The 25,430-nt window shown below is 53.2% G+C and overlaps 1 protein-coding gene across 1 annotated transcript in view; it reads right to left on the reverse strand.

The window, feature by feature from the left end:
* Positions 1-7,498: 7,498 nt before the first annotated feature.
* PDLIM4 (PDZ and LIM domain 4) overlaps positions 7,499-25,430 on the reverse strand; it is a 73,575-nt gene continuing 55,643 nt past the window's right edge. The window contains exons 4-7 of the mRNA XM_068158072.1: positions 22,799-22,980; positions 19,475-19,632; positions 14,359-14,479; positions 7,499-10,310 (exon numbers count right to left, since the gene is read on the reverse strand). Of these exons, the coding sequence (XP_068014173.1) occupies positions 10,106-10,310; positions 14,359-14,479; positions 19,475-19,632; positions 22,799-22,980 (666 nt within the window). The 3' untranslated portion in view covers positions 7,499-10,105. The remainder of the gene's footprint in view (positions 10,311-14,358; positions 14,480-19,474; positions 19,633-22,798; positions 22,981-25,430) is intronic.

Raw genomic sequence — 25,430 nt, forward strand, 5'->3', positions numbered from 1 at the left:
CCGGGAAGAGGCTCCGCCCCGGCCCCACTCCCCCCCCCCGGTGGAGGCGGTGCGTCCCAGAAAGGGCCGGGTTCAGGGATGCGGGGAAGGGGGTTGGATGCCGCCAGATCCCAGTTCCACCGCCCCTTCCCCACCCCTCCTCTCCCTGCACCGCTCAACACCCGCGATGGTTCCGCAGCCAGCTCCGGGGCTTCCCAAATAGACCTTTCCTGGTTTTTTTTTCTGTTTGTTTGTTTGTTTGATTGATTGATTTGTTTTTGTTTTCCTCACCCAAAATATTTCCTAGTTTTATTTCGAGTCTCTTCCGGCGCCAGGCCCGGGAAGCCGGGGCTTTGCCGCTCCCGCATCCCTGCTTCCTGACGTCCCTTCATCCCGGCGTTCCAGCATCCCTGCCTCCCGGCATTCTTGCATCTCGCCACCGCGATCCTGGGATGAGGCGGGATGTGTGCGCTGCTGCTGCCGGGAAGGAAGCAGTGCCCGTCTGGATTGGCGTTGCCTGGGAGCAATGGGATGGCTCCGCTGCCCCGAGCCCCTGCATCCAGCTGAATCCCAAAGAGGGCTCTCCTGTAATGTGGCTGCCGGATGAATCGAGATCATCACACAACTGCGCTGGCAGGGCTGGGCAGACTCAGCAGGGAATCACTGAGATGGTTTGGTTACAAGAGACATTTAAGATCATCACGTCCACCTGTTAACCCAGCACCGTCAGGTCACCACCAAACCATGGCCCTCAGCACCACGTTCACAGAGCTCTGAAACCCTTCCAGGCATGGGGACTCCACCACTGCCCTGGGCAGCCTGGGCCAGGCCTTGACAACCCTTTTGGGGAAGAAATTGTTCCTCATGTTCAAACTAAACCTCCCCTGGAGCAACCTGGGACCATTTTCTCTTGTCCTATCACTTGTTCCTTGGGAGAAGGGCTGACCTGGTTCCAACCTCCTTTTAGGGAGTTGTAGAGAGCAGGCTCCTCTTCTCCAGGCTGAACACCCCCCAGATCCCTCAGCTCCTCTGGATTACCACTTCAGTCCCTCAATGTCCTTCTTAGAGTGAGGGGCCTGAAACTGAACTCAGTATTTGAGGTGCAGCCTCACCAGTGCCAAGTTCAGGATGATGATCCCTGCCCTGGTCTTGCTAACAGATGACAGATTAGAAACTGAGACAGGTATGGGTTAGGCCATGAGCTAGGGTTTCTGTGGCTGGTAAGAACACAGCTGGAAGGCAGCAGGCTCTTCACTACAGAGATCTCTTCCAACAACACCTCATGAAATGGGGGCTGAGGGGGAGCAGGGGTGATGTGAGCTCCTTCTACACACTGTCAGAGGGGGAAACACAAGCATCACTCACAGCTTCATTAACCAGCTGTGTTCCCAGCCCTGGAGAACCTCTCATTAGCTGCAGCTCTGCATTTTTCCCAGCAGCATTCACTCCACACAGCAGTCAAGGTCAGTGGGGTCCACTCTGAAGTAGCCTCTGGAGAAGAGCTTTTTATATCCCAGTTTTCTATCTGCTAGCTGTGATTGCCTTGCATGTGACTCTGGGCTTTGCTTGCAGCCAGATCTGGAGATAGCTGCTGTAGCCACCTCAGACAGCTGAGCAGTGCTGTCATCCTCTGAAATAGCTCAAGGGGCACTTAGAAACATGGTGCTGTTTAAAATAGTCACAGCTCCTCCTTGCTTCTCTGCCACAGCTCCCTGGAGGTGTGTGGCAGGGCTCCTGCTTGGGAATGCCCAGAGAATTGTGGAGCCTCCGAGCCTGGAAGCGTTCAAAGCCAGGCTGGATGAGGCCTTGAGCAACCTGGTCTAGTGGAAGGTGTTGCTGCCCATCTACTTGAAACTGGATGATCTTTAAGATCTCTTCCAACCCAAACCAGTCTGTGAGTCTGTGAATGGGACAATTCTGCTGTGCAGAGCTGTCAGTGCTGCTACCAGATCAAGATGCAGTGGAGATGACTTTCCAGAGGGTTATGTGGAAGGTGGAGGCACAGATCAGGGAGCAGTGGCTGTGGCAGGAGGATGGCTCCTAGGGAGGAGAAGCAGATGGCAGATTTTATCCAAGTGTGGCAGAGACCTGCTGCTACTCAGGATAAGGGATGCAGAGCTGGTGTCAGATGGTCATGGAACCCGCTTGGATGGAAAAGACCTTTAAGATCAAGTCATGTAGCAAGCCAGGAAGATTTAGATACCTCCTGCCTGGAGAGGTGACATCTCAATGCCAGGCTTGGGCCACCCCACAGCTAAAGCTGTCCCCAGTGATAAGAGCAGAGCAGGAGCCTGGGTGGGGGCTGATTTGGGCAGATCAGGGGCTCACAGGCAGCAGCAGGCAGCTGCCCTGCCCTGCCCTACCCTGCCTTGGGGCTGTGCAGAAACCATGGTGAAACCAGGGTATGGCTAGGGAGGAAATAAGGATTTTGGAGCAGATTGTCTGAAGCATTTATGCTCATGCAAGCCTCAGAATTATTCAGTCAACAGCAATTGTTTACAGAGGAGTAATCTGCAGTGCTCATAAGCAGCTGGTTTTTGGCAGCAAATGGGGCATGTCGAGCAGAGGGCATGTACAAAGTGATTGGGCTTACCTGGTTTGCAGATGGATCCTTCCTGTCTCATAAATTCCACGTGTTCAACGGGGAAGCACCGTGGGGTTTGCTCTCCTATTGGGAATTTACACAAATCAGCAGTTATAGGCAGACCCTGTGCTCCAGCCAGCCCTGACACAGCACCTACCCCTACTGCATGCTGCTCCTCTGGCCCTGAGTGACGCCACTCTCCTGCCACTTCTGCTGGGCGCTCCCCTCTCTGCAAACCCCACTCATGATCCAGCATAGAATCAGAGAATTGTTTTGATTGGGAAAGACCTCTAAGTTTATCCAGTCCAAACATCAACTTAACACCACAATGGTCATCAAACTATGTGCCATGACCACACACTTCTTGAACACCTCCAGGGCTGGTGCCTTCAAAACCTCCCTGGGCAGCCTGTTCCAATGCCTGACCACTCTCAAAGGAAATAAATTGTTCCTCATCCCCAACCTAAGCATACCCTGGCACAATTTCATTCTATTTGCTCTCCTGATACTAGGGAGCAGAGACCAACCCCCACCTCACTCCAACCTCCTTTCAGGGAGTTGTAGAGAGCAAGGAGGTCTCCCCTCAGCCCCTTCTTCTCCAGGCCTTCATTTTGTGTAGGGATCTGCCATGAGACATCACAAATGCTTCATCCAGACAGGTAGGTGATGAAAAGCAGAGGGAAGTCATGGCTGGGAACTGACTTGGGCTGGCATGGAGCAAATTTCTGTAGAGGAAGGACCAGTTCTAGTTGTCCCAAATGTGCCTGTTGAAAGTGGTCAGTGAGTTCCACTGCAACATTCTGAAACCTGCTATCAGCTATGGATGAGGAGCAGGATGTGGGAAGTGAGATTGGAGAGATTCCTGCATGGTGAAAACAGATCCTGAGGAGCCAGCAGAGCGAAAGAGAATCATAGAATTGTCAAGGTTGGAAGGGACCTCGAGGATCAGCCAGTTCCAACCCCCCTGCCTTGAGCAGGGACACCTCACACTACAGCAGGTTGCTCACAGCCACATTCAGCCTGGCCTTAAAAATTTCCAGGGATGAGGCTGCCACCACCTCCCTGGGCAACCTGTGCCAGTGTCTCACCACCCTCATGGGGAAAAACTTCTTGCTAACATCCAGTCTGAATCTACCCATTTCTAGTTTTGCTCCATTGCCCCAAGTCCTATCACTCCCTGACACCCTACAAAGTCCTTCCCCAGCTTTCTTGGAGCCCCTTTCAGATACTGGAAGGCCACAATTAGGTCTCCTCAGAGCCTTCTCTTCTGCAGACTGAACAACCCCAACTCTCAGTCTGTGTCCATAGCAGAGCAGCTCCAGCCCTCTGCTCATCCTTGTGGCCCTTCTCTGGACACTTTCCAGCACCTCCAGATCCTTCCTGTACCAGGGGCTCCAGAACTGGACACAGTACTCCAGGTGGGGTCTCACCAGAGTGGAGTAGAGGGGGAGAATCACCTCCCTGGTCCTGCTGGCTCTGCTTCTCTTGCTGCAGCCCAGGCTCTGCTTGGCTCTCTGGGCTGCAAGTGCTCACTGCTGGCTCCTGTTGAGCTTCTCCTCCCCCAGCACCCCCCAAGGCCTTTTCTCCAGGGCTGCTCTCAAGCCACTCCCTGCCCAGCCTCTATCAGTGCTTGGGATTGTCCTGACCCAGATGCAGGACCTTGCATTTGGTCTTGTTGAACCTCATGAGATGGTGCCTCTGTCCCAGGAGAAGAAGGAGCAAATCTTAGAACAGCTGAGAATCCACCTCTGGTGCAAACATTTTGTTGTTGTGCAAACAGATTTTTCTAAGGTGGCCTAAACCAGTCAGGCAGGGGCTGGGAGACAAAGCCACACTGGCGGGCTGCTGTGTTGCTACAACAAGCCCAGAGGCCATGGAGCAGCCCAGGCTCTGCTCACTTGTGGTCACACCACCCCCACCCTGGTGACACTGCTGCTAGGCACAGCCAGCACCAGAGCTGGTCTGCTCTGGGTCAGGGTGATTACTCCCCTTGGTGGTTCTGCTCTTACTGTCCTGCTTCAGCAAGATCCTTCTCAAAGGATCCTCTGCCTTGGTGGGACTCCTGTGTCACCCTCCCAGTAGCCCCCTGGAGAGCTGGGAATTAAGGAAAGAGGTGAAAGTGGAGAGCTTTGTAATTGCCTGTTGCTTGTGCAGCATTTGGATTGTGGAGGTGTTCAAGAGGGGATTGGACGTGGCACTTGGTGCCATGGTCTGGTCATGAGGTCTGTGGTGGCAGGTTGGACTCAATGATCTTTGAGGTCTCTTCCAGCCTTGGTGATACTGTGAGAAGCTGGCATATGGCTGGGGCAAAGCAAAAACCCTTCTCTAAGGGAATTTTGGTCTGGCTATGCTCTGCCCAGTCCTGGCTTCATGCTCCTGCCAGCCTGCTGCCCACCCTGGAGTGGCTGCAGTTGGTGATATCCTGTCCCACTGGACCCACAGCACCTAGGAAGGAAATAGCTCTTGAAATGGCAACTCTTGAAAAGGCTCTTAGGATACTTCACCCTTGCTGCTCTGCCAGCAGCGCCTAGAATGGCCCAGGGCAAAGCCCACTCGAAACAACGTTAACAGATGGGACGTAGAGCTCCGGGGGCACTCGTGGGCATGGTGTGTGAACTCTTCCCCTCCTAGGCAAGGGTTGGGCGGATAAAGTCTCCGTGGGGGTTATTCTTCACAGAATCCTGAAGCTGGCTATTTTGGTTTCCATCACTAGATGGTGCAGGAGACAGGCAAAGAGCCTGGCGGGGCGGGGCTGGAGCGGGGCTGGGGCTGTCCCATGTCCCCGAGTCACATTCTCTGCAAGTACCTATGGACCCCCCACACTGCAGAGTCAAAGACTGGTTTGTTTTGAAAGGGACCTTAAAGGTCATCCAGTCCAAGTCCCCTGCAGTCAGCAGGGACATCTGCAACTAGAGCAGGGTGCTCACAGCCCCAAACATCCTGACCTGGAATGGTTCCAGGGATGGGGCATCTCCCACCTCTCTGGGCAACCTGGGACAGGGTCTCACCACCCTCAGTGAAAAACATTTCTTTCTAATAGCTAACCTAAATCTTCCTCTTTTAGTTCAAACCATCACCCCTTGTGCTGTCATAGGCCCTGACAAAGTCCTTCCCCATCTTTCCTGTACCCCTCTTTAAGCACTGAAAGGCCACCAGAACGTCTCCCTGGAGCCTTCTCTTCTCCAGGCTGAACAAGCCCAACTCTCTCAGCCTGGCCTCACAGCAGAGGCCTTCCAGCCCTGCCAGCATTGCTGTGGCCTCCTCTGGCCCCACTCCAAAAGGTATCTTCTGTGCTGAGGACCCCAGAGCTGGATCCAGTACTGCAGGTGGGGTGAAGCAGATGTTTGGAACTCCCCTGGAGTGGTGCCTGCCTAGGGGAGCTGGGACTCTCCATCCTGAAGACCTCCCAGGCAGGGATACTGCCTGGGGACAGCAGCAAGGACTGGGTGGCCTCTTGAGGTCCCCTCCAGATACCTATTCCAATGCTGCTGCTCAGCGTGTCTCAGATGAGCCCCAGCCTTCATATCCCACTTCAGCTTGTGTTTGCTCTAAGTCAGTCATCTCAGGTGGGGGACAGATGCTCACCACTGGTTTCCTGGTACTCCTCCCTCAGGTTTGGGAGTGCAGAACTGTGGTGTCACTTCCAAACAAAAGCAGCAGATTTCATCAATAAAGCTAAACCCCCAAGGGCTGCTCAAGCGGCAGCTTTGCATGGCAAGATGACCCTTTGCACTTTGACCACCTGAAGCAGCCTCACTGGCCACAGCCCCGGCCCTCCCTGCACAAAGAGCTGCTTTAGGACCACATAAAAAATGCCAAACATTTCCAGTTCCCTGCTGGAGAAGCTGCTGCTGGGCTGGGGAGGGTGGTGGTGGTGGGGGAAGCTGGGTGGGTGTTTCCAACCAGCCTGGCCTTTCCCTGAGGAGAAAGAGTGAGACAAAACAACTCCCAGAAAAGATCCCTCACAGTCAGGAGCAGCTCTTCATGTGGGGAAGAGGTTTTTTTTTAACTCCCCCTGAATTCATTCAAACAGCCTCTTCCACAGATGAGAAAAGGAGGAGAGGGCACTTGTCCAAAAAGCCTCTTTCCCTCCTGTGGCACAAGAACCTTTGTCCTCATACAAATAGACCCACTGAGGTTGTTTTTTTTTCAAGATCCCTGGGGCAAGCAGCCAGCAACCAAAGTCAAACAGCTCCAAACAAAAGCAGCAGAAGAAAAGGGGTGTGGTGGTGGAAATAATGCCCAGCTAAGTAGGAAACTTTAATGATGATACATGGAAAAAGTTAAACAATTAGAACTTGAATCAGTCTGGCCCCAGTCCCACCTCATTTAGTTAATAAACCAGACCTTCATCGCGTCTCATCTTACTTTCCAAAGCACTGAGGAGCCTGGACGAGGAGCCTGGGCTTGGGCAGGTCAGAGGGTGGCTGCTGGGCAGGCTGGGGCTGCCATGGGGACAGTGGGAGGTGGGTCTCAGGGAGACCTGTGACTCCCTTTCGGGGTTGGGCAGGCCCCACAGAACCTGACCTGGAATGACTCCAGGGATGGAGCAGCTCTCACCTCTCTGGGCCACCCGGGCCAGGATCTTACCACCCTCAGACTGAAGAATTTCTTCTTTCTATCCCATCTGAATCTTCCTCTTCTTGTTCAAAACATCATTCCTTGTCCTGTTAGAACAGATCCTGCCCAAAAGCCTGTCCTCAGCTTTCTCATCGACCCCTTTAAGTTACAAACTCACCAAAGCCCCACCGACACAGAGACCAAATCTCAGCCAAAGCTCTCAACACATGATGCCAGGAGAAGTGCAGCTCTCCAAGATGCTCTCTAAACTTTATCCAATGTCCTCCTTATCTGGATGCCGAGGCACCTCTGCATGTAGTGGGGCCACCGTGGGAGAGACCAAACCAGGGTCCAGACAAAGTCCAAACTAAGTGATGTGAGACATAAACCCACCAACACAGCTTTATTTTGTGTCTCATACAAACAGCATCCCTGGTGCCACCAGACCCTCACTTGTGGCAGCACCTACAGACCTCCATCATCAGCTGAATGAGGTGGCCCAAAGCCAGGATGCCCCCCAGAATGGGGCTGTGAGAGGCTTTAAGCTCCATGGGGGGATCAGTTGAGTTGGTTGGTTACTCCTAAGGGTACCACAAGCCAGCCACGTGGACAGATGGACTTGTGGGAACTTGGTCTGCAGTGAAAAGAAATGCCCTGTGCCCAGTGCTCCCAGTGCTGTACTGGTGCCCTACCAGCAGCCTGTTACTGATCAAACTGAAGTCACTGAGGCAGGCTATGAATTCCTAAGGTGTTGCTTGTGCCAGGGCTGCAGGACATCCAGCGTCCCCACAAGGACACAACCACCGATGGAGTCCAACAGGGGACAAGAGCTGCCGTGAGTGACCCCTGGCTGGCAGCTGGGGAGGATGGGAAAAGCCTCTTTGCCATTTGTGTCACGAGTTTCCCATGGCTCAGCCAAGATGGATTCAGTCCCAGGTGTGGGTGACGCCTGAACTTGCAAGCTACAGGCACTAGAGCTCAGCCCAGCACAGAGTGAGGTTAGTGGGGGAATCCAGGCCAAATGTTTCTGACAGTTGAGGAGAAGCTCCAAGCAGAGGCTGCAAAAAAGGGCACCAACAATTCCTACCTGATTATTGTCCATCTCCTCCTCATTTACAGTTGTCCCAAGTATTTCCCTTCAGGTGGTCATAGAATCATAGACTGGTTTGGGTTGGAAGGGACCTCAAAGATCATCCAGTTCCAACTCCCTGCCATGGTCAGGGACACCTTCCACTAGCTCAGGTTGCTGAAGGTTCCATCGAACCTGGCTTTGAACACTTCCAGGGAGGGGACAACCTGTTGAGCAAGGCTATGAAAATACAAGAAAAACTGGGAAAGCTTTCCATGTTTTTCTTGCACTTTAAGAACTGAAGCTCCTGATGGCAGGAAGGAGGTGGTGGAGAAGGAGGAGGTTCTGCTCTGAGCAGGAATCTGCATGGCCAGCATCCCTCCATTGCGCAGTGGTACCCAGTGAGGATACCACCAGGCACAGGGCAGGAGCTGCCTCAAATCCTATAAGGCACCTGGTGAAAAGGTCCAGTATCAGCCTAAAACCCTTACCCCCACCCCCTTCTGGGGAGGAAACCAGTAGGATGAAATTGAGTGCTCAGCCCCAGCCAGGATAACACAACCTTCCTGCAGTCCCAGATTTCCTCCTTCCACAGGTGGAAGGGGAAGGAGCACTTTGCCCATCATCCCATCTCTTGTTTTCCTTTTCCATGGAAGAGAAGACAGCACCAAACATTTCTATTTCTCCCTCGTGTCTTCCCTCTCTGAAGTGAGGAGGAGGAAGGAGGCTGTCTCAAAGCAGAAGGAACCTCAGGGTTCCAAACCCGTGGGTGGCTCCCACCAGCACCCAGCAGCTGAGTGACAAACCCTCTCTTCTCCAAACACTACCAGGAACCCTGCATTTCTCCAACCAAGCAACATCCCAACAGCCTTGAAAACCTGTCCCCATCAAATAAGGTGGATGGTGGACCCAGCTGAAAGCACAGCCTTTGGATATGGGGGTAAATCTCAACCCGCTGCCTCTGGACTCAGGGCTTTCCACCACTCCAGCCACTTCCCAAGTGCTTGGAGGGATTTTGTCAGCAGCTCCCTGCTGGCAGGCAGACCCAGATGACAGCAGTCTGGGGATCTGGAAATAAAGGTCAGGATGGCCAAAGCAAGGACAACATGAGTGTGGAAGGTGGGAACAGCCAAGGTGGGCTCTGTATTGCTTCAGTGTCCCTTCAAGGTGTGGTGCTTGGCAGGGTTAGATGACAGAGAACAAATGAATGAGGAAGGAGAGAAGGAAGAAAAAGCCTGGTTGCGTGCTCAGTATGGGGAGCTCAGATCCACCCCTGTCAGCCTCAAACTGCCGTGCCCTGATCCAGGGAATTGCATAGCAAATACTGCCTGAGGAGACCTCCCTTCCTTGGCACATCTGCTGGGGTGGGGCTGAGCTGGGGACCCCAACCCACTGGTGCCACATCCCTGACTCCTTGAGTGGGGTTGGCTTTAATCACCAGGGCAGGAGCTGAAGGTCAGAGGCCAGGAGCCAGCTTCTTCTCTTAAAGTGCCTTATTTTCTTTCAGCTTTCAGAACATCTCCCTGGCTTTCTCGGGGGGAGGGGGAGCAACAGAAAGTTAAAATTAAAATAAAATACAGGCAGACTGCTTTTATATGAAACAGGGCAGAGGATTGCTCACTATTTACACAGACCTTGGGAGAAGGTTACGGCACAGGCTAACAACCCAGCGCGGCAACCCCGAAAGCAGAGTGTCAAGAAGAAGGGAAAAACCTGTTGGGATGCTTTCAACACCATTTCCCCTGGAGATCCCAAGTGTAAACGTTTTTTTTTTCTTTATCTGGGAGAAGGCAATTGGACCTTGGGCTTTGGTAATCGGGGGGGGTGGATTCCAGCCCCGGCGCGCAGCCGGCGGGGAGGACGTGGGTGGGCGGCGGGCGGCCACCCGAGCTCCGCGGAGCTCCGCCGGGGGTTTAGACGAGTTCGACTTTGGCGTTTGGATAAACAGCCACCACGTCATAGCCCTCGGGGGGCTTAACCCTCTCCTTGGCGTGGGTCTCGCAGTACAGCTGCTCCTCGATGAAGAAGTAGCCGCGCTGCTTCAGGTTGAGCCCGCAGTCGTCGCACATGAAGCACTCGGGGTGGTACAGCTTGTCCCGGGCTTTGACGATGGTGCCTCTAGGGAGAGATGGGTGGGGAGAGCTGGGGTGAGCTGGGCAGTCATAGAAGCATGGAATTGTCAGGGTTGGAAGGGACCTCAAGGATCATCCACTTCCACCCTCCCTGCCATGGGCAGGGACACCTCACACTATCCCAAGGTTGCTCAGGGCCTCATCCAGTCTGGCTTTAAAAGCCTCCAGGGATGAGGCTGCTACCACCTCCCTGGGCAACCTGTGCCAGTGTCTCACCACCTTCATGGGGAAGAACTTCTTCCTAACATCCAATCTCAATCTACCCATTTCTAGTTTTGTTCCATCACCCCCAGTCCTCTCACTCCCTGACACCCTAAAAAGTCCCTCCCCAGCTTTCTTGTAGCCTCCTTCAGATACTGGAAGGCCACAATTAGGTCTCCTCGGAGCCTTCTCTTCTCCAGACTGAACAGGCCCAACTCTCTCAGTCTTGTCCTCATAGGAGAGGTGCTCCAGCCCTCTGCTCATCTTTGAGTCACAGAATTGTAGGGGTTGGAAGGGACCTCTGAATTTCACTAAGTCCAACACCCCTGCCAGAGCAGGACCATAAAATCCAGCACAGGTCACACAGGAACACATCCAGATGGGTCTTGAAAGTCTCCAGAAAAGGAGACTCCACAAGCTTCACAGGCAGCCTGTTCCAGTGCTCTGTGATGCTCACAGTGAAGAAGTTCCTCCTCATGTTGAGGTTTATAAACCCAGTCACAATTGTTGTGACTTGCTGTTGGTGTAACACACTGCTCCTTCTGTAAGGCCACAGAAGAACCTGGCCAGATTCTCCTGTCTGACTTGATGATCTTTGGAGGTCCCTTCCAACCCCTAACATACTGTGAGCCTGTGATCAAGTCTGACCCCACTACCAAGACAGGTTCACCTAGAGAAGGTCACACAGGAGCACATCCAGGTGGGTTCTAATGTCTCCAGAGATGGAGACTCCACCACCTCTCTGGGCAGCCTGCTCTAGGGCTCTGTTGCCCTTAAAGAAGTTCCCCTTCATGTTTAGATAGAACTTCTTATGGGAAACAACCAGCATCAGCAGCTTCCTCTGCTGCCTCCAGGAAAATGGAGCAAGGGAAAGCAGCATGTAGGAGCATGTAAGGATGTTATCGTGGGTTCCTATCCCAACATCTCAGCCCACCCAAAGCTGCCACCCTGCTCCAGGCATGGCTCTACTCTATTTCTTCATGAAGGGATGCTCCACCCCCACTTAGATACATAGAACCATAGAATTGTTTTGGTTGGATAAGACCTGCAAGATTATCAAGTCCAACCATCAAACTAAGACCACCATGGCCATTAAACCATGTCCCACAGTGCCATGGCCACAGCTTTCTTGAACACCTCCAGGGATAGTGGCTCTACCACCTCCCTGGGCAGCCTATTCCAATCCCTGACCACTCTGGCAGGAAAGAAATTGTTCCTCACACCCAAACTAAGCCTCCCCTGACACAGTTTCAGGCCATTTCCTCTCATCCTATTGCCTGATAGTAGGGAGAAGAGACCAACGAGGTCCCCCCTCAGCCTCCTCTTCTCCAGGCTAAACAACCCCACTTCCCTCAGCTGCTCCTCCCCAGCTCTGTTCTCCAGACCCTTCACCAGCTTTGTTGCCCTTCTCTGGACCTGCTCCAGCCCCTTGATGTCCTTCTTGGACTGAGTAGCCCAAAACTGAACCCGGTATTCAAGGTGTGGCCACAGCAGTGCCCAGCAGAGAGGCACAATCACTGTGGTCCTGCTGGTCACACTAATGCTGATCCAGGCCAAGATGCTGTTGGCCTTCCTGGCTACCTGGGCACACTGCTGGCTCACATTCAGCTGGCTGTCAACCAGCACCCCTAGGTCCTTTTCTGCCGTGTAACTTTCCACATCCCCTGTGGCACTGCTCCACAGCTCAATCCAAAGCTGAGCCTCTACTAAGCTCAGCCTGAATCTAAACAGTGAGAGCCAGCATTCTCCAAACACTGCTGGGGTTGCACACACAGAGCACAGACCAGCAAGGAAAGGGTTACAAGTGTTTGCAGTGCAGAGGCTCAGCCAGCAGATCTGGCTCAAGCAGAACATAAATTACAACAGAACATAAATTACAACAGGATGGAGCAGAAACCCGCCTGTACTCCCTGAAATCAGACCCAGCATCTGTCCATCCCCGAGTCACTCTTCAACAAACAAACAAAGATCATCCTCAGATTATTCTACTTGACCCTCAAAGTGTTTCTCCCTCCTCAAGGCACTGAAGGAGTGTCAGCTCCACCAGCACTCCTCATAGTCACCAGGCAGCCACTAGGATAAGCAGGAACCATCCCATGAATCATCCCTCTTTTGCTGCCAGATTCCCTTAAAAGGGGCAATCCAAGCTGTGCTTCTCAGGTCCAGGTTTGTATATGGCCAGCAAGGAAACCAGGAAAGAATGCAAGGTGTACCTGGGGGGAATTCTAACCCCTCATGTCTGGTGGGACCCAACCTAGTCATGTTCTGGTCTTACTATCCCCAACCCAGCCAGCTCCCGGTGGTCCCATCCCCAGCTCAGCCAGGTCCCGGTGGTCCCATCCCCAGTTCAGCCAGATCCTGGTGGTCCCATCCCCAGCTCAGCCAGGTCCTGGTGGTCCCATCCCCAGCTCAGCCAGGTCCCGGTGGTCCCATCCCCAGTTCAGCCAGGTCCCGGTGGTCCCATCCCCAGTTCAGCCAGGTCCTGGTGGTCTCATCCCCTGCTCAGCCAGGTCCCGGTGGTCCCATCCCCAGTTCAGCCAGGTCCTGGTGGTCTCATCCCCTGCTCAGCCAGGTCCCGGTGGTCCCATCCCCCGCTCAGCCAGGTCCCAGTGGTCCCATCCCCAGCTCAGCCAGGTCCTGGTGGTCCCATCCCCAGCTCAGCCAGGTCCTGGTGGTCCCATCCCCAGTTCAGCCAGGTCCTGGTGGTCTCATCCCCAGTTCAGCCAGCTCCTGGTGGTCCCATCCCCAGCTCAGCCAGGTCCCGGTGGTCCCATCCCCCACTCAGCCAGGTCCTGGTGGTCTCATCCCCAGTTCAGCCAGGTCCTGGTGGTCTCATCCCCAGTTCAGCCAGGTCCTGGTGGTCCCATCCCCAGCTCAGCCAGGTCCTGGTGGTCTCATCCCCTGCTCAGCCAGGTCCCGGTGGTCCCATCCCCAGTTCAGCCAGCTCCTGGTGGTCCCATCCCCAGCTCAGCCAGGTCCCGGTGGTCTCATCCCCAGTTCAGCCAGGTCCTGGTGGTCTCATCCCCAACCCAGCCAGGTCCTGGTAGTTCCATCACCAGCTCAGCCAGGTCCCAGTGGTCCCATCCCCGGCTCAGCCAGGTCCCGGTGGTCCCATCCCCAGCTCAGCCAGGTCCCGGTGGTCTCATCCCTAGCTCAGCCAGCTCCCGGTGGTCCCATCCCCGGCTCAGCCAGCTCCCGGTGGTCCCATCCCCCACTCAGCCAGGTCCCGGTGGTCCCATCCCCAGCTCAGCCAGCTCCCGGTGGTCCCATCCCCGGCTCAGCCAGCTCCCGGTGGTCTCATCCCTAGCTCAGCCAGCTCCCGGTGGTCCCATCCCCAGCTCAGCCAGGTCCCGGTGGTCCCATCCCCAGCTCAGCCAGGTCCCGGTGGTCCCATCCCCAGCTCAGCCAGGTCCCAGTGGTCCCATCCCCAGCTCAGCCAGGTCCCGGTGGTCCCATCCCCAGCTCAGCCAGCTCCCGGTGGTCTCATCCCTAGCTCAGCCAGCTCCCGGTGGTCCCATCCCCAGCTCAGCCAGGTCCCGGTGGTCCCATCCCCAGCTCAGCCAGGTCCCGGTGGTCCCATCCCCAGCTCAGCCAGGTCCCGGTGGTCTCATCCCCACCTCAGCCAGCTCCCGGTGGTCCCATCCCCCACTCAGCCAGCTCCCGGTGGTCCCATCCCCAGCTCAGCCAGCTCCCGGTGGTCCCATCCCCGGCTCAGCCAGCTCCCGGTGGTCTCATCCCTAGCTCAGCCAGGTCCCAGTGGTCCCATCGCACCGCACCAGGCCCCGGTGCTGCTGCCCCACCCCAGCGGTGGCTGTTCAGCAGCAGACACTTACACGATGCCGTTGCCGCAGCGAGTGCACTCGGGGAGCATCTGCAGCCCAGCCATGGTCCCCCCAAGCTTTGACACCGGGGACTTGATGCTCCGGGGGTTGCTCAGTCTGTCGAGTTTTTCACCTGCCGAGGATTTTAAACAGACACAGATTGAAAACTTGTCCCCCCCAGGGCTTTTATTTCACCTTCTCCAAAGGCAAAGCAGCCTTGTTGGCCCCTCTCTGGAAATGCTAAAGGCTAGGCTGGATGAGGCTTTGAGTAACCTCATCTAGTTGAAGATGTCTCTGCTTACTGCAAGAAGGTTGGACTAGATGAGGTCCTTTCCAACCCAGACCGTTCCATGATTAATCCAGAGGTGGGAAATGAATTTGGCTGCAATGCTATTTAGTGAATCAAGAAGGATGAAGAGCAGAAATCTCACAAAAGCTCCAGAAAGAAGAAGATCCATCACACCAACGCTTCAGGTGTGCTTGGCAGATCCACCATCAGTCACAGAGACACAGACAAAAGCCTGTTGGAGAGCTGAGCAAGTTAAACCAAACAAGAACAGAGTTACAGACACTTTTCTTCCTACAACACTCATTTAACCTCAAATCATCTATTACAAAACAGTGTGACAGAAGAGAAGGTCTTCTGGGCACCTAGCCTCCTTTCATAAAGGTCCAAGCATGGGATTTAACATCTGCCCTCATACTTTGGACAACACAAGCATGCTTACTCCCCACCACTGGGACACTTAAAAGCTTCCAGTATTCATCGTGTGGATTCTTGTGGCTCACAGCTGACTGCTCTTTTGGGTCCCTATTGATCTGTGGTTCCTCTGCGGTGGCTTTAAGGTTGCAGGAAGGAAAAGCTCATGAAGGAAGACAAAGCATTTTCCTCCGTCAGCTGACAGAGCTTGGAAAAGCAGCAGAGAAGCTCTTGGAAGAACAAGACATTCTTCAGTGTTTAGGCTTCTCTTGCCCCCTGACCTTCCAGGGGGTTGTTTCAGCTCATGCTCAGTCTTAAAGCCCGCAATGCTCAGAAGGTCTCAGCAGCAGCCCAAGCACCTTTCTGCCCCAGCTGGCCGTATACACTGCACCAGTTCTGGAAACTTCCACTTGGATTTTGCCCTGAGGTGCCACCCATGGCTCCAGGAATGTCTCTGCCTTTCCCAAAGTGAATTATTTGCACCTGGGACCGGTGCCTCATTGCTGGTGGCTGCTCACTGATCCTGTGCAGGTTCACAGGGTACCTCTTGAAGGGCATTGCTCTGAAGATTGTCATGGCATGGACAGAGCTCTGCTCCCTCACCCAGTGTGTCTTGGGACCTTCCACTGTTCTGGTCTGGGAAGGTGGGAGCACACCCAACCCCAATAGCCTAGGGTTACCATTGGGGTGCACAAGGCTTCCTTATACAGCAGACCCCATCTCCAGCCATGACTCTAATCCAGAGACCAAGGCTCCAAAGTTTCTATCCAAAGGAATAAACCCAAAAGGACTCATTTCTCTCCAAACCTCACTTTCCCAAGACAGACTAGAGATGCTGGGAGCCTCAGTATGTGTGAGTCAGCCTGCCCAGGAGCCAACTGGGGCTACTCCACCCCAGGGGTCCTCCAAGTGCTTGGCTGGTTGCAGCCAAGCTCCCTTGTGGAGTCCTGCTGCTGCCTTGCTGGGAATAAAACAAAACAACTGCTCAAGCTGTTGGCTCCTCCAGCGTGAGATAGGGCACGCCTGGACCAGACACACTCATCTGCCAGCATGCAGCAGTGAAGCTGTCACTGTCTCAGAGCCTTGGACAAGCTGCTTAGGAGAGAGAGAGAGAGATGTGAAAAAAACCAAACCAAACCAAACCAAAGGAGATTTGCAGCAAAACCAGCCCTGCTGAGAGGGCTGCTTCCCATCTGCCCAAACGATGTACCATTTCCTTCCATTTACCAGCCCACAGCCTCAGTGTAATTTATGGTCCTTGCAAGGCAGTGAGATGCTTTAACTCCATAATCTGAACCACCACTGCCTCCATTTGTGGCTGCAGTGCTCATCCTTCCCATGCCAAGTGCACCTACAGAGATGAGTCTTCCAGCTTCCACCAGATCCTTGGCACGAAGCTGCTTATGGGCATGGGATGAGGCTGGCAACGCTGAAGAAAATACATCAACCAGGAGAAACATCTGCCATATAAACCAGGCTGTTGCTTGAGACACTTAGCTCCTCAGGAGAGGAGATCTTGACTTTAAAAGGACAACACACAGCAGGCTCGGGCCAAAATGTATGATTTGAGGCTTAAGGAAAAAGGAGGAGGGATGGAAGCTGTAAAACAACCTAGCAGGAACACTCCCAGGGATTAAAACTCTGCTGGAAGATCAGGGAGCTTTATGCCAAGAGAGATGCTTCTCACTTAATTTCTCATCCTTTATGAAACAAACAGAAAGTTGTGAAGACCAAGGCATGAGTGGGGCTGTGCCTGCAGCCAGTCACACATCCCTGGTGCCTAGCACAGCTTGGAATGGTTTAGGTTGCAAGCTCATCCAGTCCTGCAGTCAGCAGGGACATCTGCAGCTGGAGCAGGTTGCTCAGAGCCCCACACAACCTGACCTGGAATAGTTCCAGGGATGGGGCATCTCCCACCTCTCTGGGCAACCTGGGATAGGGGCCCACCACCCTCAGTGGAAAAAATGTCTTCCTTTTCTCCAGTCTAAATCTTCCTCTTTTGGTTTAAACCCATCACACCTCATCCTAAATTTCTGCCCTGGGGTGCAGGGGCAGGCAGCAGCAAAGCAGCAAAGCTCCATCTTTGCTCCTTTCCCTGGCATGGAGGAGCCAGGCAGGCAGCAGCAAAGCAGCAAAGCTCCAACTTTGCTACTTTCCCTGGCATGGAGGAGCCAGGCAGGCAGCAGCAAAGCAGCAAAGCTCCATCTTTGCTCCTTTCCCTGGCATGGAGGAGGCAGGCAGCAGCAAAGCTCCATCTTTGCTCCTTTCCCTGGCATGGAGGAGGCAGGCAGGCAGCAGCAAAACAGCAAAGCTCCATCTTTGCTCCTTTCCCTGGCATGGAGGAGGCAGGCAGCAGCAAAGCTCCATCTTTGCTCCTTTCCCTGGCATGGAGGAGCCAGGCAGGCAGCAGCAAATCAGCAAAGCTCCATCTTTGCTCCTTTCCCTGGCATGGAGGAGGCAGGCAGGCAGCAGGCTTATTAACTGGGCTTAACCCAGTCGCTTCCCATTTGCTTCTTCCTAACGAGGAGACCTGGGGGTGCAGCAGGCACCTCACTGGGACAGCTTGTGCTTGGTGAGGGATCTGAAGGTACATCTGGAACCTGTAATTAACATCAGTTTTCCTGCCAGGCTCGAAGGGGCTGTAGTGTTTACATCTGGTATTTCCACAGCTGAACCCATCTCACGCTTTTCAGACGTGCCCAAGCACCACTGAGAACAGCTGGTGGAAGCTTGATGCTCAGATGTTCCCCACAGTCATGCTGCTTGTGAAGTGGGAAGCAGTATCCTTCAAGTCACACAGTATCATAGAACCATGGAATCCTTTTGGCTGGAAAAGACCTTCAAGATCACTCAGTCCAATCATTCTGTAACTACCAAGGCTGGTGCTAACCCATGTCCCTCAGCACCACATCTCTGCCTCTCTGAAACACCTCCAGGGATGGGGATTCCGCCACCTCCCTGAGTAGCCTGTGCCAGGCTTTGAGAACCCTTTCAGCGAAGAAGTTTCTTCTAATACCCAACCTAAACCTCCCCTGGTGCAGCTCAAGGACATTTCCTCTTATCCTACGAATTTTTCCTTGGGAGAAGAGACCACTATCCACCTCACTCCAGCCTCCTTTCAGGGAGTTGTAGAGAAAGAGGTCTCCCCTCCTTCTCCATCATGCCACATACAGAGAAGCTGAGGAGCAGCAGCCTGACTCGCTGCCTCTCGCAGCTTCATGATGAGATTTGCAGCCACTGGGATTTTCCCATCACAACTAAGTTCCTGGATTCACATGATCCAAAAGTACAAGGCTGTTAGAAGGAAGCAGAAGGAAGAGCCTTGCCCTAATGATTGTAAAGTGAAGCCTGAAAGTTTGAAGGTGAAAGTCCCAATGGTCTCAAGGTTGAAAGGCAAATAAGAAGCAGCTGAAATGTGGTCTGGGGACGTGGTGGTTTAATGCTCGGAACTGGCTCCTTCCCACATTAACAGCACAGACAGGAAGCTGTGACAGACCTGAGAAGTGAGCCAAGAGCTCCTGATCTCTATCCCTGCCTCGCTGAGGACCATCCCACGTCCTTATGCAAATGCCATTTGCCGAGGCTGGTTCTCCACCAGCGCTCTTACACAACCGCTTTGGCCGTGACATCTCCTAAGCCGTCCCAGGAGCGCAGCTGCTGCGCAGGAGCTGTTTGCAAACCCAGCTTTCACACGATGCTCAAGTCAACTAGAAAATTGGGTAAGCCTCCAGATGCCTGAGCTTCTGAAACCCTCATTTGAAACCTGCCAGCTGGGTGTTCCACCTCACAGGGAGCCTGGACCTTCAAGCTGCACTTGAACTTAAGGAGAAGCTTCTTAACTTTGAGGGCGCAAGAGGCACAAACTGGAACCCAGAAGGTTCCATCTGAACGTGAGAGGAAACTTCTTTAATTGAGGGTACAAGAGGCACCAGGTGCAAACTGGAACCCAGAGGGTTCTATCTGAATATAAGAAAATTCTTTACTTTAAGGGTGCAGGAGCCCTGGAGCAGGCTGCCCAGAGAGCAACCTTCTCTGAAGTCTCCTTCTCTGCAGGCTTTCAAAGCCCACCTGACATTGTTATCCTGGCCAAGCTGCTGTGGGTGCCCCTGCTTTAGCAAGGGGGTGGGAGTGGATGATCTCCAAAGGTCCCTTCCAGCCACTACTATTCTATGATTCTATGGCCTTCCTATTGAGCTGAGCTGCCTCAGCACCAAGGCAATGGGGTGGTAAAAGGACAGAGCAGAAGAGTTTCCAAACCCATCCCATCACCTCTAGGGGCTTCAGCAGCATCCTCAGCAAGGGAAGGAGAAGGCAGCTAAGCATGCATTAGCAGCTTGGTGGGTACAGAGGGACCAGGTGATGATTCAAGCCCTACTGCAGTGCCCTGGTCATGGGGTGGTGTAGGGGACTTGCTGCCAAGCTCCTTACCATTCTCACCAGCCTCCAACATGCCTTGCAAGTATCGGAAGGATCCAGACTGCTTGGGCTCTGAGGCAGGCTTCTCATAGTCCTGAAGCATCTTGTAGACATCTGACTCCACATCAATCCCATTTCTGTTCCGTGGGAGAGACTTCAAGGGGTCAAGGCTGTTTGAAAGAAGAGCAAGAAAGGCTCAAGTCAAATATGAAGGCTCAAGTCAAACATAAACAGCAGTTGTCAGCTCGTCAGGGAGGTAGGAATCCTCCCCATTCCCACAGAGTCATTAAACACCTCACCATTCCCATGGGAGTCTCTGCCTGGAGCTATGTCTGTCCCAGGAACAGCCATTGAAGTTGAACCCGTTCCCAGTCAGCTTGGATTGAGCAACCACGGGGCTGGCCCAGCTACCAGCTGCCTTTGGGAAGGAGGGCAGCGCCACACAGTGCTGTGCCACAGGTGGGGTGGGTTGACAAGATGGGGACAACAATCTGTTCTTTCGCAATCTCACTCATTAAGGAGGGCCAGGGGACGCTCTCAGCGCTCTTACTACTGTCGGGGCATCCAGCAAGGGGACAGCGGGGGCTGCTGCCAGGCACAGGCAGGACAGCAAATCCCCTCACCATCCACAGCTCTCTCCTCTGAAGTCAGCCTTTCTGAAGGTGACTGCAGTAAGAGATCTTTTTCCCAGGCACGGTCCCCCTGTACTGGCCACACCTTGCTGGGTTTGGTTTTGGGCTCCTCACTCCAAAAAGGTTATTGAGGGGCTGGAGGAGGTCCAGAGAAGGGCAAAGAAGCTGATGATGGGTCTGGAGAACAGGGCTAGTGAGGAGTAGCTGAGGGAACCTGGGGTGTTCAGCCTGGAGAAAAGAAGCCTAAGGTGAGACCTCATTGCTCTCTGCAACTCCCTGAGGGGAGGTTGGAGCCAGGTGGAGATCAATCTCTTCTCCCAAGGAACAAGTGATAGGGCAAGAAATGGCCACAAGTTGCTCCAGGGGAGGTTTAGGTTGGGCACGAGGAACAATTTCTTCCCCAAAAGGGTTGTCAAGGCCTGGCCCAGGCTGCCCAGGGCAGTGGTGGAGTCTCCATGCCTGAAGGGGTTTCAAATCTCTGTGGACATGGTGCTGTGGGACATGGTTTAGTGGTGACCTGGGTTAATGGTTGGATTGGATGATCTTATAGACCTCTTCCAAACTAAATAATTCTATTGTTGTATGACACAGCCCACAGCTTAAATGAGAAAAACACCTCCTGTGCTGCTCTGCATCAAGGATGGCACACAAGAGCAGCCCCATAACTCCCCCCCATCACATGCTGACCTTCAGTATCCACACCTGAAGCTGCTCCTTGTCTCTATGCAACGTGAGGGAGCTCAAGAGACAACAGAGAGTCATTTAAACTGTTATTCCAGTTCGTTCAATACAGCAAAACATGAATTTGGAATCCAGTCTGGAACCAAGTGAGTTTGGAATCAAAATCATTTGGGGTGGATGTTTAAGTGTCCTGCTGAGGAGCAGAGCTGATTTCAAGAGCAGGTGTGCTCCACTGAGGCCTCACAGCACAGCAGAGCTTGGGGAAAAGGGGCTCCTCTCTTTTTTTTAAGGAGAAGATCATCAAGGTCATGGTCATGGAAGGTGTCCCTGCCCACGGCTGAGGGCTGGAGCTTGATGATCTTTAAGGTCCCTTCAAAGACCCTTGAAGCCCATCTGAACACATCTGAGCCATCATCTGGCTCATGTTCTCCACCAGCATCACATTCATGTCTGCCTCAAAAAAGATTAAAATGAAAAAAAAATCTAAGAAAGAAAATTCATTTTAAAAGAAACAAAGGAGGGAAAAAAACCACCAGAAACCCCAAACAAAATTCACTTTCAAAAGAAAGCCAAAATTCTGTTTGCTGAGATGGGTGGTCCCAGTCCTTGTGGGTAGAGCAGTGCTGGGCAGCTCTGCTCTCTGAGGTCTTTCCCAGCCTTATTGATTCTGTGATTCTCCTTCATCCTCAGCCTCCTGAAACAAGGGGCAAAGTGCTGCTGCCATAGGAGAGAGCCCACTCCTGTGACTCCCCACCAGCCCAAACCCTCTCTGAGTGCCTGCCTGCCTGGCTCCAGCCCCCTCCTACAGCAATTCACACATTTTCAGCCCCAAAAGGCCACTTCTGGCCCATCCAGCCTGGCTTGGAGGACACACTTTTGACCTGATTCCGCTCCAGCTAATCTCCTGGCTTTTGGCTCACACCCTGAAAACATCAGATTTTCTCCTCCCTATTTTTCTGCGTGGTTCTCTTCTTTCCAGCTCCCCTGGAGCAGCACAGGGAATACTCTGGCTCACAGCACGGCTGGAACATGAATTCATGCAGCACAGAGTTCCTGGGGCTGAGGAGAAGCTCTCTTTGCTCTTTGTGTTCAGCACAGCTATGAGTCTCTTGCAGAGCCTTTTGCCAGCCTGGAGGACCATAAATCATCATCATCAGAAGCCTTGTGAAAGCATTGCAGTCCACAACCTGGCCCGTCTCAAAGTCCTCCCAGGCCCTTCTTGGCTCCACCAAAGCTTTTTCTTTCCTACCAGCATTATTTATTTCCCAGCCTCCTGGACAGCTGCACTGAGCAGATCCTATATTTATAAACATCTCAAGTTGAGTGAGGTCCATTTTCTCCTCTGGTGCCCCCAGCTTCCAAACCAAGACTTTGCTCTGGGGTCTGTACAAGTGTGATCCCCATTCCTAAGAGGGTAAAAATCCTACGAAAGTATCCTGCCTTGAACATAAGCTGTGAAGAATCCTTGGCATTCATCCCAGTTTAGAGACTGGATCTGATGCCACCAATCTACCCACACCCATAAGAAGGATCTTATGCAGCTCTGGGAAACCAGCACCTTCACCCTTGGAGTCCTTTTGATTGGAAAAGACCTTTAAGGTCATCCAACCATCAGCCCAGCACTGCCAAGTACTCACTAAACCATGGCCCTCAGCACCACGTCTCCACAGCTTTGAAACCCCTCCAGGGCTGAGGCCTCCATTTGAGAGATAAATGGTTGAATGTTGCTTCAGCATCATAAACTCAGTGTTGCAGTTGCTACATGCATACACATGTGGCCATTTTGCTCACAACTTGGTATCTCCAAAACACCTTTTTTTGGTGTGTTTTTTTTTCCTTCCCTACACTCAACTAACAGAGCAAGAGCTCAACCCCACAGCTCTGGAGCTTGACCCGGCAGCTCCAGAGCTCAACCCAGCAGCTCTGGAGCTCCAACAGCACCACAACCTCAACACCCCTACTTGAAACCAAGTTTTCATGAACAGCAGCAGGCCCCAGAGCAGGAGCCATGTTCTCATCCTACCTGTGGGCAGGAGAAATGTGGAGCCCACTCAGCTGCCCTGGCAGAGCAGACTCGGAGCTGCTGTTCGTGTAGAGCCGGGTTGGCTGCTGCTGCTGCTGCTGTTGCACATTCACCGTCTGCTTGTTGTCCATGGGGATGCCACCAGCCCCAGAGGGCCTTCTGCTTTGGGCAAACCCATTGTCCTGGAAGAGAAGAAAATGCAGAAACCCCTGAGGTTTATAGGTTTTAGCATGATATTGATGGAGAGTCTGTGCTGGGATGTGCAGTGTGCAGGCTGACAGACCTGGGGCTGTTTAGTTTGGAGAAGAGAAGACTGAATGGAGATCTTCTTAATGCTTATGAAGATCTGAAGGGTGGATGCCAAGAAGAAGGGGTCAGGCTCTTTTCAGTGGTGTTGTGTGGTAGGATGAGGTGCAATGGATACAAACTGGAACCCAGGAAGCTCCACCTCAACATGAGGAAAAACTTCTTTACCCTGAGGGTGCTGGAGCCCTGGCGCAGGCTGCCTGGAGAGGTTGTGCAGTCTCCTTCTCTAGAGAGATTCCAAACCAACCTGGATGTGTTCCTGTGTGACCTGCCCTAGGTGATCCTGCATTTGATCATCTCCAGAGGTCCCTTCCAAACCTGTAGTTCTGTGATAATGTTTTATAGGTGCTGTGGAAAATGGAGGTATGCAGCAGGGAAAGGGGAACTCAGGCTTGACCTGCAGTTAAATCCTGGGCAACATGTGCAGCTCTCCTTGGTTTCCAACCAGCTGAACTTTCCTGCTTCTCCATGGTGAGCCACTGCCAAGCATTCTGCATTTCTGCTCCTGTAAAAGCAGATTTGTTATTTCCTCAAAAATAAGGCTGTGGGTCTGCTTCTCATTAGGTGTTACATTAGCCCAGCAGCACTTACTGCTCCTGAGACAATCAGTCCTGATTGATTTCAAGCAAACTGTGATAAGCCCAGCTCCACACCTACCCAGACAGGTTGGGCAGGGCCTTCAGCCAAGGGGCCAAGCTGGGTGTTCTCACTTAAATGCAGCTACCCTTGTCTACAAAGGTCCATGGTCATTTCAGGAGGTTTTCTCCCAGAAGAAGCTCAATCATTCATAGTGGGAGAAAGGCACTGGGGAAGAGTTCAGCTGGGCATCCAGATTATCATTGGTCCTTTATTCCCATGGCAAAGTTTTTGGGGTAGAACCCCAAGTCAGGCACTCAGCTGCCATTAAAACACAAGTTTTTCACGTGGTTTTATAGAATCCCAGCATGGTGGTGGCTGGAAGGAACCTCTGGAGATCATCCAGTCCAACCAAGACAGGGTCACCCACAGCAGCTTGCCCAAGATCACAATGGTCAGATGGGTTTGGAATCTCTCCAGAGAAGGAGCCTCCACAACCTCTCTGGGCAGCCTGCTCCAGGGCTCCAGCACCCTCTACACCAAGCAAGTTTCTCTCCCTGTTCTCATGGGACCTCCTGGGTTCCAGTTTGTGCCTACTGCCCCTTGTCCTGGCACTGAGCACCACTGATAAGAGCCTGGCCCCAGTCTCTTGGCCCCTGCCCCTTAGCTCTTGCTGAGTATTGTTCAGCTCCCCTCTGGGGCTGCTCTTCTCCAGGCTTAATAGCCCCAGGGCTCTTATCCTTTCTTCCTCACAGAGATGTTCCAGGCCCCCTCAGCATCTTTGTAGTTTCTGCTGGACTCTCTCCAGTAGTTTCCAATCTCTTGAACTGCAGAGCCCAGAACTGGATCCTGTGCTCCAGCTGTGACCTCACTAGGGCCAAGTAAAGGGTAGGAGAACCTCCTTCAACCTGCTGGCCACACTGCTCTTCATGCACCCCAGGATCCCATGGGCTTTCTTGGCCACAAGCACATTGTGGCTCATGGACAACTTGTTGCCCACCAGCACTGCCAGATACTCCTCCACAGACCTGCATTCCAGCAGCTGTACTGGTGCAAGGTGCCCTTGTTGACCTTCCTGAGGTTCCCCTCACCCAGCTCTCCAGCCTGTCCAGGTCTTGCTGAATGGCAGCACAACCTGACTGTGTCTGAGCCACAGGCCCCAGTTGTGTCCATCCCTTCATCCAGCTCACTGATGAAGATGCTGCAGAAGATGTTTCCCTACAGAACATTCCCTTTGTGCTTTCCCAAAGCTGTGTCAGTCAGCCCACACACCCCAGCCACCCAACACTACCCACGGCTCATCTTGCCACGGCCACCTGAGCCAGGCTTTACCAACTGGACTAGGCAGGGGCTAACTCCAGCCATCAGGAAGAGCAGCAGAAAGCTGGACACAGCCTAGGGACACGTGCTGGCTGCTGCTGTTTCCAGCCATGCGAGTCAGAGCCATGCTCATACCAAGGGAAGAAAGAGAGGCTTGTGTAAGAGGCTGTGAGCTGCTTCATCTGCTCTAATCTCTCTAATCTGCTTAACTCTCCTTAAACCAGTTTAATCTGTTTCAGGGCAGGTCTCAAGTGATGCTGCCTTGCACCAGCTTTTCAGCAGACTGAAGGGGATGGAAAACCAAGTAGAAAAAGAACCCTCACTGTCCTGCAGAGGAGAAGGCTCCAGGAAGACCTTAGAGCAGCCTGCCAGTACCTGAAGGGGGCCTGCAAGAAAGCTGGGGAGGGACATTTTACAAGGGCTAGCTGTG

Source organism: Melanerpes formicivorus, unplaced genomic scaffold (assembly GCF_026170545.1).
Source record: "Melanerpes formicivorus ecotype bairdi unplaced genomic scaffold, bMelFor1.0.p_v2 SCAF_2, whole genome shotgun sequence".
Taxonomy (NCBI): Eukaryota; Metazoa; Chordata; class Aves; order Piciformes; family Picidae; genus Melanerpes; species Melanerpes formicivorus.